At 36.0% G+C, this 12,352-nt stretch overlaps 1 protein-coding gene across 4 annotated transcripts in view; it reads left to right on the top strand.

The window, feature by feature from the left end:
• DCAF17 (DDB1 and CUL4 associated factor 17) overlaps positions 1-12,352 on the top strand; it is a 39,554-nt gene that overhangs the window by 15,841 nt on the left and 11,361 nt on the right. For 2 of the 4 annotated variants that reach the window (XM_080669074.1, XM_080669076.1), the window contains exons 3-9: positions 1,333-1,423; positions 4,733-4,869; positions 6,294-6,372; positions 7,166-7,255; positions 9,223-9,327; positions 9,615-9,720; positions 11,976-12,118. In XM_080669074.1, coding sequence (XP_080525200.1) covers positions 1,333-1,423; positions 4,733-4,869; positions 6,294-6,372; positions 7,166-7,255; positions 9,223-9,327; positions 9,615-9,720; positions 11,976-12,118 — 751 coding nt within the window. Of the gene's footprint in view, positions 1-1,332; positions 1,424-2,716; positions 2,837-4,732; positions 4,870-6,293; positions 6,373-7,165; positions 7,256-9,222; positions 9,328-9,614; positions 9,721-11,975; positions 12,119-12,352 lie in introns of those variants that run through there. The other 2 variants (XM_080669075.1, XM_080669077.1) reach the window with 2 other exon arrangements.

The raw sequence follows: 12,352 nt of genomic DNA, 5'->3' as shown, positions 1-12,352 counted from the left end.
GAAAATAAAAATGTAATAATTAAAAAGGTAAAATCAAGTGAGGAAAAAAGAAAAAAATTAGTTTCTTAAGTAAAAGATGAAAAAGAAAAAAAATAATAAAAATAAAAAAGTAAAAATAAAATGTGCAGTAGTGAAGGTCATTCACTTCCTCTACTGTTCTGTTTGGCACGCCTGTTTCCCAGTCAGGACAGTATTGCAGTTCCCTGCATTCCACTGCTCCTCAGTGTTGTAAGCCAGTTCTGATTTTTAAGCAGGCAGTGTGTCTTACTTTCTTGTATTCCTTAATTTGTGATTACACAAGAGTCAATTTGTGATTCAGCCCCTGGGTGGCAGTGTTTCTGGGTTGACCTCCGTGTCTGTAGGTCCTCTCTACCCTGTGCTTAGATCCTGTTTTCCCTGTGGCACTCAATACCGTTTTGTGGGAGTGGGCTGCCCAAGAGCTGGTTCTCTAACAGTCACTCCCCGCTCTGATCCCCAGGTTCCAGAAAAACAACTTTCCCCCTAGGGTGTCCCCAACTGGGAGATCCTATGTATTGGGCTCAGTAATCAGAAGCAAGGATTCAAAGAGGAGAAAGCGCAAGTGTGCGAACTCCGGGTCTGTGCACAAGCCTGCGCAATGCCCTTTTCCCCCTTGTGTCTAAGCAGCCGCCACACTCCCAAAATTTTTAGGCAGTCCTTCTGCATCAGATCAAAATGGGCTGCTTTTTAGAGATCCCCTCTGTTAGTAGCTCTGATGACCCCCTTCTACATTCACGGATCACGCCAGCCCCAACAGCCACGGATTTTTCTAGGTGCAGACTTCCCCCGGTCCTCCAGCTCCCGCAGTGCGTGCGTTTCTCTGTCCTGCCAGGACCAGAGACCTCACCTTATCCCAGGCGAAATCTGACCTTTCTGTGGTGGAGTGTAGAGCTCCTCTGAATCCGCATGTTTGCGCCAACTGGGGACTGGTGCCCTGGGGTTTGCAGCTGTTCGGTGGGTGCCGCAGTTGTAGATTTTCAGGTTTCAGATAACATCCACTTTCCCTTTCAAGATGGCACGGTCTCCGCATCCAAGCCGGTGGCTCCAGGAGGGAACCCAGCAGCAGTGAGGGCTGCCCGGTCAGGGAACCCCCGTCCAGCAGTCCCCCACCTTTTCCTGAAGTATAGCTGTCCCTTAACTCACCAACAGACACTCCCCATGCGACCCTCAGCTGTTCTTTCTATCTGCTCCAGGACAAGGCTCGGGACACATCTGTCTATTCCGCCGCCATTTTTCCACCTCTCTCTGGCGTAACTTCCTGTCTCAGTTATTAAGATGAGTTATCATAAATCATTTATTTTTCTTTTTTCCCAGTGTTGCATCAGAGCCAAGAAAACTTTATGAAATGCCAAGATGCTCCAAATCAGAAAAAATAGAGGATGCTTTATTATGGGAATGCCCAGTGGTAAGATTTGTCTTTAGGCATTTGTTTTTAAAGCAATTTTAGCCTAGAACTGATTATTATTAATATATTGTACAAGGGAGTAAAACTTAAATATTATAGAGATTCCTGAATCTTCAAAGGAATTAAGAGAACTTATCTTTTGATTATTATTTTTCCTCATGAAATAATATTCAAAATATACTTTTTAAATTTGATACCATTTGTAAATCTTGAAAATTAAAAAAAATATATAACCTCATTAAAAGTTCCATAAGAAATAAAAATTGGTTTATGGTTATTTTTAGTGTTTAAGAAATCATTCTACTTACAATACTGAAAAAATATTTTGTTACAGGTTATGTTACATGTTATGGGTAATAGTTATGTTACATAACTGTTTGAAAGGGGATTCTTATGAGTTTCCTCCAGGAATCTTGTTAGGAAAATCATAAGATAAAAATAAAAAACAATGAGGCCCTGGCCGAGTAGCTCAGTTGGTTAGAGCGTCGTTCTGATACACCAAGGTTGAGGTTTCAATCCTGGGTCAGAGCATATACAAGAATAAACCAATGAATGCATAAGTAAGTTGACAACAAATCAATATTTCTCTATCTCTCCCTCTCTTGCTCTAAAATCAATAATAATAATTCTATATAATAAAAGGCTAATATGCAAATTGTTTCCTTGACTGGGAGTTCGACCAGGGGGAGCGGCTGGCTGGCCATCTGCTGTGGCCTCTCCCCCCTCCCGCCCCCTCCCTGGCTGACCCCGCCCCTGATCGGCCCCCCTACCGCTATCGGGAGCGGGGGTGGCCTGCCAACCTCTCGTGTCCCCGCCCCCTGGCCAGCCCCACTACCAATTGGCCAACTGCCCACAACCCCTCCCCCCGGCAAGCCCTGCCCCCAATCGCCCCACACACACACTCCCATTGGGGCGGGCCAGCAGGACCCTACCCATGCATGAATTCTTGCACTGGGCCTCTAATAATAATATAAGCTTATTCCATTAGACCAGCATTGCCCTAATGTGTATTTTTCAAAATACTATTTTCATTAGATGTTAATATCTTATAGTTGCTAAAGGAGTTTGGAGGAAATGAGTTGTAGACAAGCTTGGGGTATTCTGAGTTTAAAAGGTTAAACAAATTTATAGAATTACTTCTCAGAGCCTTTAATAGTAATAATACTTATATTAATACTAATGTGCATAGTGATTATCAAGCTATTTTTCCAAACTCTTGATCATAGAACTTTTTTTTAGGTATATTTCTTTTTGTTAATCCTCACCTGAGGATATTTTTCCATTGATTTTTAGGCAGAGAGGAAGAGAGAGGGAAAGACAGAGAGAAATATGGATGTGAGAGAAACACATTGATTTGTTGCCTCCTGCATGCACCCCGACCAGGCCTGGGCCGGGGAGGAGCTTGCAACCGAGGTATGTGCCCTTGAGTGGAATTGAACCCTGGACCCTTCAGTCCACAGGCCAATGCTCTATCCACTGAGCCAAACCGGCTAAGGCCAGGTATATTTCTAAATAATAGTCTTCCATGGGATCAGTGTAATAAGAAATACACTTAGGAAACACTACAACAAATTAATCAGGTCTTTGAATCTGGTTGGTTGTTTAGGAAAAATAAAACTCACAATATGTGACCAAAAAATAATGTTTAAAGGATAAGAAGGCTCTACTTTGAATTTACCATTAAAATTATTTAAAAAACAAAACAATACACTATTTTTACATAGAATTGTAGATTTCTGTAGCTACTGCTTTCTTTTTTCCTTGACACGTTTTTTTCTGTTCACAGAAGGCTCCATTTTAAAAATCAGAACACTTTAAATCTATGTTTTCTTCCCCAACTCCTTATTGAAACCTAAACTGTTGTGCCCCAACATAGAAAGCCTTTTGCATCCATTTTCATTGCTGCAGGGAGGATGAGGACAAATTTCTTAATTGAGAAGTTTCGAAGACACTAGTACAAAGCACCTAAAAATTTAGAGCAGTCCTATAAAAATAGAGTTTCAGGTAACTTAATTCCTAGCATCACTTCTTGTTAAACATTTTGTTCTCATTTGAAGTGAAGATTTTCCATTAAGAAAAATTAAGAAACATATTGCATTGTTTTTAATATACTGATGCGAAACTATATTTAAATTAGCACCATTCTTTTCTGAGACAATGTGTGGAATATAACTTTTGGTTTAGGAAAATAGCTCCAAGCTATTATATATGCTCCTTCATATTTTTTTAAATAGGCAAGGTATAAATACTACATTTTTAAAAACTTAAAAGTCTCCATGAGATGATGCTTATATAACACACCATATAATAAAAAAATTAATTTTAAAAGTACCTCTTATTTCTTTTTCTAACATTTGAAAGGGAAGACAAATTTTTGTGAGCATGTATAAAATAACTATGCCTTCATTTTTTTCTGTTCCCTTACTGCCTAAGCAAATACTAGATTAATTTTAACTTCCCTATTTTTAACTCTCTTAGAACTTCCTTTTTATTCCACAAATCAAATAGAACCCTTTGCTTTCTTTGTCTTCCTGTCTTAGACTTCCACCTGGTGGTAGCTCTGCAGTGGCAGGTGCACCAGGCAGCTAACCTCTTCCTTTTTGGGGTGTAATTCCTTGGTGACGTAGGTTATCTTTAAACCAGGTCCATCTTCTGTTCCCATTGGAATGCCTTAATTCTGGATTATAGCTTTTCATCCTGAGTTAGAGTGGAGCCACAGTGAATAATGGGATAATTTGCCCTTTTGCCATTTTGACTTCTGTCAAAAGGAAAACAAGTCTTAGAAATGTCTATTCTAATGATGACTCTTAATTGCTATGCTATTCTACATGGCCTTAAGAACTTGTTACTGTTGTTATCATCCTTAGCACAGCAGCAGTATTAGTAATACTCCAACTATTGTGATGATTGGTTAACATTTGTTGAATACTTAATGATAAATAATAATAATACATTATTTCATGTACTGTTTTAGTGCTTATATGAATAGACTCACTTAATAAGTTAATGATGAAAATAATTACCCACAAATTGTATTCCTGAAACCTATGTAATTTTATTAGCCAATGTCACCCCAGTAAATTTGATTAAAAAAAAACACAAAACACAAAAAATAAAACAATTACCCACAACCTTATTTTTCCTTGTCTTAATTCTTTATTTGGGTATTTGAGCATTTACTATTATTTCTTTGATATACTTATTTGACTATTTCTTTAGTGCTTAGCTATTTTCTTGGGCATTGAGTACTGCAGATTGTTCATGGCCAAGTAGTTTTACTTTTCCATCTCATTTTTCTCATTTTTTTAGGGGGAAATGCTGCCCAATCCATCAGATTATAAATCCTCACTCATAGCACTGACAGCCCATAACTGGCTACTTCGTATATCAGCAAGTACGGGAAGAATCCTTGAGAAAATATATCTTGCTTCGTATTGCAAATTCAGGTATTATTTGTGACTTTATTATTCAAGATTTTATTATAAAAATTTGAGACTTGTGGCCCAGGAAATTCAAAGCAAGTTTTGTGTGTGTGTGTGTGTGTGTGTGTGTGTGTGTGTGTGTGTGTGTGTGCGTGCACACACGTGTGTGTGTTTTAGTTTTCCATTGCATACCTGGATCTCAATTTATATATCTATTCTTTTTTTCTCTCCTCATGACTAAATTTGAAGTTCTGAGGATAGAAACTCTTTATAATTTTTTTTGTATTCTTATCAGTAGCTAACCTGTAGTAGTTGGCAGATAAACTTTTAAAAAGTCTTGTGTTTTCCATCTATAATATTAAAAGCGTAATATACAAATTAGACTGGACATCCTTCCGGATGACCTTCTGGAGGAAGCCAGTGCTGCTGCAAGGGCTGAGCCCCTTGCAAAAGTTTCATGCAACGGGTCTCTAGTCTACAAATAATATTCTATATGTAAGATGCACTTTATGGTAGATTTTCCTGAAGGCTAGTCTGTTTCAGTTAAATTACCCACCTAGTACAATCTAAGAACTGTTATTTTAACAACTAGTTTTATAAATTAGATGTAAATTTTTGAAGTATGTGCATTCAAAATGTGAAAGTAATATTTTTTATACTTTATATAAAATTGTTATTTTGTTTTCTAAGTTTTGAATACTGTTAGCTCAAACAATTTTCACCAAAACTCAGAAGGATTAAAGTTATATATTTTTATAAGAATATTTTTATATAAAGATTGGGACGGAATTCTTTTAGCTATTTATTTGTTTTTTAAATAAATTGCTTTGCTTTTATAATTTAAGTAATTAAAAAACTTGACATATGACTGGCTGGTGTGGATCAGTGGGTCAACCCATGAACCAAGCGGTCACCAGTTTGATTCCCAGTCAGGGCACATGCCTGGGTTGCAGGCTCAATCCCCAATAAGGGGGGTGGGAAGGGCGTAGTGCAGGAGGCAGCTGATCGATGATGTTTCTCTCATTGATGTTTCTCTCTCTCTATCCCATTCCCTTCCTCTCTTTCTGAAAATGAATACAAACAGTCCAGACAGCATGGCTCAGTGGTTGACCATCAATCAACCTATGAATCAGGAGGTCATGGTTCGATTCCCTGTCAGGGCACATGCTCAGTTTGCAGGCTTGATCCCTAGTGTGGGGTGTACAGGAGGCAGCCGATCAATGACTCTCTCTCATCATTGATGTTTCTATCTCTCTCTCATTTCTATCTCTCTCTCCCTTTCCCTTCCTCTCTGAAATCAATAAAAATATATTTTAAAAAAATAAAATAAAAATCAATAAAACATATTTTTTAAAAATTTGACAAAATATATATTATATTTTGATTTAAGTATAAGGAAGCCTCCCTCCATCCCCAAATGAATAAACTTTGCTTCATTCTTTTAAAAGATACTTGAGCTGGGACACTCCTCAAGAAGTCATCGCAGTCAAATCAGCACAGAACAAAGGCTCAGCATTGACCCGGCAGGTAGGGTCAATGAAGAATTTGCTTTTTCCATAGGAATTTGTCTGCTGATTTGTCATAAAAGAACTAATGATCTTTGTTTTCTGAAGCATGCTATAAAAGTTGTTTACCACAAATTTCAGAAATTCCCTTTAAACCACTCTGGGCTAGTACAGACTGTTTAATTACATTCCATAGTAGAAAGAAATTGACTGGATCTTTTTCTTCAAAGTAAGGAAGCCATCCTCTTCAAGCAGAGAAATCACTCAAGCTTTTATTGTCGATACTCTTTTCTCATTTCATATACGGTAAATATGTCAGAGTAACACTGCTTTTAAATGATATAACCATGTGTCTTTCAATTAGGCTCTTTATTGTTGGAATTCCAATTTACAATATTAATTATTAATATTACATTAAAATATAATGTATTAATTTATTTTATATTAACATAAACATATAATTTATAATATAATATAGGGATATATTATACAATATATGTGTTTTGTTTTACAATATATAAAATGTTTTTGTATAGAATATAAAATATATTTTGTTGCTAAGAAATGTTTAGTTTTATATTTACTTTTATAAGTTTTGTGTGTAAGTGCATATGTGTTATTGAAGGGTGAACATTTTCATGGACATATTTTGAACATGTATGAATCTGTTTAGCTCTAGTGTAGATAGATGGATGTTTTTGATTCATGAAAACATCTATAACTGCATGCGAAGACGGGTGGATGTTTTCAGCTCAGGAAACAGTGTTTCTGAAATACCCTTGAGAGCTGCCTGTAATTTTAGTCTTTCCTTTTAGGCAGGCCTTCCACAGCCTGTCTTGCTGTACCTTGCAGTGTTCCATGTTCTACCTTTTTCACTCATAGGGATTCTGGAGATCAACAAAAAGGTAAGCACTCATTTCTGATTTAATTATTTGTTTATTAGGTGTGATTAGAAATGTTCCCCTGACTATAAAAAGCTTGCTGACCTAGTTTATTTTATTTCAAAATATATGAGAACATTTAACATGGGAAGAGAGCCTAATTATTCCTTCATCTTTCTGCATGCTTTTATGTCTCTCATGTGGATAGTGTTGAATAGTGGTCATTAACAAACCACTATTTTATAAAATTAAGAAATGAATAAGGTATTTTTCCAGAGGACTATTCCCAAGTTTGTTAAAATTATCATTAAATAAAGGTGAAAAGCTGCAACAAAAAAGCCTCATTTTAATTGCAAAGTATACAATAGATCTAAAACCTATGATATATAAACAAGTCTTATAATTAAATATGTACATTTCCAACTCATTACGTTTTATGTTTAATTGTTATTGCCATTCTTATTGGTTTGTGGGTGGTTATATGGGAGGAAAGAAGGACAAATTCCTTTTGAGTAAAAGAATCAATAGCCTTGAAGGTCCACTAGTATTCTTTAGCAAACAAGATGAATGTATTTTTTAAAGTTTATATTATATAAGCATAATATACTAAATTGCATAAAGGCTGAAGAATAATAGTTTTTTATTAATTGTTTTGTATCAGGCACTTTGAGCATTTTATCACATTATAACATAATGTATTCAAGTAGGAAGTTAAGCAGGCAATAAAGGGAGGAACTGGAATTTTAAACTAAATTTGACTCAAATTACAAACCAAATTTTAAGATAGAGTGGCTATTTTATTATAGTACTCAATAATTGAAACTATGTTTGTATTACACAAACATAGTGGGGACCCAGGGTCAGTGAAAAAAAAGTCATGAGCTAGTCAAGATCAAAGCAAACTATAATTTACCTTCTAAGAGATAACCAAAACACATAACTCATGAACATAATTGTCCTCCTTGTGCTTGTAGATTAAGTAATTGTCTATTCTAATTACAGTCTACAGCAGGAATAAACACGTAATAAAGTCATAAATTGTTTCCATTTTTTCTCATATGTCTAAGATTATCATTTGAGGAATATGGTTTCAATATGCTTACTTGGAATTGAAGTATATCTTTCACTTACCATGCATGATCAGGCTACCCAGGGTCCAGACTTGGAATGTACTTTAAGCTATTTATTGGGATAGTAAATCTTTACTAAGTAACTTGTCTTGAGTAGAAATAGAAACCCATTTTCACTTAATCTCTATTCTTTTATTGCTGTAAATATTTGTCTCTGTTGGCTTCTGTTAAATATTAAAATAGGCATAGGATCAAGTTCTTCATCAGAACTTCTATGGAGAATCCTGACCAAGTGCACTGCCCAGAAACAGAAAGGGAGCAATGATCCAAAGTCTTACTTGAATTAGCTAGACTAATGGCTCAGTCGGTGGTTAGTCTTTAACTTGTTTGGTTTTTACATGACTAAATAATTAAACACTACCGAAGACTTAAAGAACAAGTAATGATAAAGATCTGGAGCTGGCTGTTTCTTATTAGAATTACTTTTTAGATCCAATCTCTCCCCCTCTAGTTAGCTAAAAAATTAAGTCTATAAATAACATTTTAGCATAAAGAACAGGTCCCTGGCAGGCTATGCATGGTAGAGTAAATATTTATTTAGAATTAGATGGATTCATGTAAAGCTATATCCATGAGGAATACAATTTGTCATTAAAAGATATTGACAAAACTGAAGCAAATGGATGAAGCAGATGAAAGCTACTGCAACAGCATTAGTGCTTCAGTATGAGACTCCAGTGGCTTACCACTCATCCCTAATAACACCTTAATTTCAAGTTTCTAAATTATAATTATCTTATGATGTGAGGCAGCAGTATTGTAGTGGTAGCCTGAATATTAAGCAAATGCATAAACCACTGTGAACACTCAGAGGATTGGCCTTCTGGTCTTTTCTCAGGTGATATCTACCTTTCCCCTCAGATTTTCGGGAACGTTACAGATGCTACCTTATCTCATGGAATACTGATTGTGATGTACGGCTCAGGACTGGTCAGACTCTATAGCTTCCAAGCTATCACTGAACAGGTAGAGAAAACTGGAATTTGCCTATTATAATTAACTTGAAGTTTGGACTGAAGTATGGTGTTTTTAATGAGATGCTTTTAAAGTAAGACACTTGTATAAATTTCTACTCTACAAAAATTTGGGAAATGCAGATAGACAAAATAACCTTCAATAGAGGGGTGGGAAGATAAACATAAAGGCCCTGAATAAATAAAGACATTTTCTGTCATATACATGTAAATTTTTCTCTCTCCAGACAGCAATAAGTAGGTGCTAAAGACACCATTTTTGTTTTGTTTTGTTTTTAGTTCATGCAACAGAAACTTGACTTAGGGTGTGCATGCAGATGGGGTGGGACTGCTGGAACTGTGGGAGAGGCTCCTTTTGGCATTCCTTGTAATATTAAACTCACAGGTATGGCTGCTATATAGTATTTTTTTCACCTTTAAAAATAAGTAGTCGTGTAAATTATTAATTGTAATCACCCAAATGTTTTTCTTATAACTAAATTACAAATTCAACTCATTTTACTCTTATACAGCATACTCCTTGCTATTGCATACATGTCAAGAAAAATCTATCATTCATTCATTGAACTGAAGGCTTGGAGATGCTGGGCCTTGCTTGGCCAGAGATCAATGACCTTTGGCAAGTCACTTAACCTCTCTAGTCTAGATTTCCTTATCTGCAAAGTGATGAGTTGCAGCAAATGTTACTATCATTGCCCCCTCTTCACTTACTGTTTTGCAATTCTACAATTTTACCTACTTCTAAGAAAGGTATTTTCCAAGGAAAATATAATTACCATTCTATCTGAATATAGAGCTTAGACACAGAAAGAACCTCCTACTATACTTAATGGTTGACAAAGCACAAAAAATAAAATTATATTCAATTCTATAAATATAATAAAAATGTTCTCTATTTAAACAGCTTATCAAATTCAGCAGTTTAAGAAAAAAGAAATTAAATATTACTCAAATTCAGCAGTGTATGTTAAAAGAAATAAACCATGACTGACCAGAGTTCATCTTAGGAATACAGGATGTCATTTAATATTTGGAAAAAGATATTAAAATCACATGAGTAAACTTAAAAATAATATATACATATTAAATATATTTTTATTGATTTCAGAGAGGAAGGGAAAGGGAGAGAAAGACAGAAACATCACTGGTAAGAGAGAATCATTGATCGGCTATCTCCTGCACGGCCCACACTGGGGATTGGACCTGCAACCCAGACATGTGCCCTGACCGGGAATCAAACCCTGACCTCTTGGTTCATAGGTCGATGCTCAACCACTGAGCCACATCGGCCAGGCAAAGCAGTTTATTTTTACTACAGAAAAAATAGAAAATGAAATTAAGTGAAATAGAAATTTAAACACTCATAGTTCTACCATATGGTGATAACTGTCACCTATGTATAGTAGTAAGTTGTGCTTATGAAGAGGCCTAATAAAGCACACATTTCTATAATAACATGAGTAAGTGGTCTTCCTAAGATAAGCCCCTTTACTGACAGTGGTGGCCTCATAAACCAAAGATTAAACTTTCAAGTAAAAGGGTAAACAAAGGAATCATAGATGAGCCACTTGCTCAAGCAGACCATGTGGTGCTTCACAAGGCTGCCCAAAAGGAATTCTGATCTAAAGATGCTGTGCCTTCCACTTATGTATTTCTGTAAGAGTAAATCCGTTACCTCTACCTAAAATTAATTGTTATTGAAGAAGACTAAGAAACACCAACAGATATGGGCATTCCTCAGGGATACTGTGAGTTCAGTTCTAGACCATCACAATAAAGCAAGCACAGGCATACCTCAGAGATATTGTGAGTTCAGTTGCAGACCACCATATCAAAGCAAGTATCACAATAAAGTGAGTCAGAATCTTTTTGCTGGTGGAGGTTCTTGCCTTCAGTTTATAAAAAATGCAACACCTATGAAGCACAATAAAGCAACACGCAATAAAACAAGGTATTCTTTTCTTTCTCATGTGGTGTCAATCTCCAAAAGAGAGTGACTGACTGGATGTATCTAAACTCCCTTAAAGTTAATTTGTCTAATAAGAATATAGTAGTACTGGCTATCCTTTAAAAAAGCTTCCATTGTGACAGAGCCTATCCTAACTGCTTACATTCATTGTACTAATCTCACTTCCACACTGAAAATCCTAAGCAGGACTGCTCTTGTAAGGTTTGGTAAATTTAACCTGTTAGTCTAGATTATGAAAGATGTCTTCCTCACATTTGAAGGAATTATTAGACCTAATTATCGTGCAGGATTGTTATGAGAGTTGGAAATAGTATCTAACCCAGTCTTGTACATGGCAGATGTGTCGTAGTAAATGGCAGCTGCTTTTATTGGCTGTACTTTGTCATTTTTCCATCATAAGCACCTTCAGCCCACTTTTATCTCCACTCAGCTACAGGTCACAGATGTCTAGAAGGTTGACTCATAGCCTACCATTTGTTTTCTACCAACTTTCTCTTTTCTTAGCAATAAGCCTGTTTCCTGATTGTTTTTTATTTTCTTGAACACAGTAATTTTTCATTAGTGGAAACTCATAGATGATGCATGCAAAGAAAGGTTGAACTCAGTTAATGAATGTTCCAAAGCTACCAAAACAGAGAAAGCTAATAACTTCCTTTTACCCATGTCTACAGACACGCCACCACTGCTCTTTGAAGTGTCCTCCCTGGAGAATGCCTTTCAGATTGGAGGCCACCCTTGGCACTACATCATCACACCTAATAAGAAGAAACAGAAAGGAGTTTTCCATATTTGTGCCCTTAAAGACAACTCCTTGGTAAATCATGAGTGATCAGACCTTTTAGTAGTAAATTCGTATCAGAAATTCTTTTTTCTCTGCTTCTCTAATAGGTTCACATTCCTGAGTTACTTTTTTTTGTATTAATTTGTGAATAATGTGTAATACAGAGGAGTACAAAGAATATAGCAAAAGCTTGTGTGCCCTACCTGGAATTTAAAAACATTAACATTTTAAAATTCTTAGGGCACAATCTCTAAACACGAGATTACT

Source organism: Plecotus auritus (assembly GCF_963455305.1).
Source record: "Plecotus auritus genome assembly, chromosome: 5".
In the NCBI taxonomy this organism is placed as follows: Eukaryota; Metazoa; Chordata; class Mammalia; order Chiroptera; family Vespertilionidae; genus Plecotus; species Plecotus auritus.
Note: the sequence above shows the minus strand (reverse complement) of the source record. Positions and strands in the feature narration are given on the sequence as shown.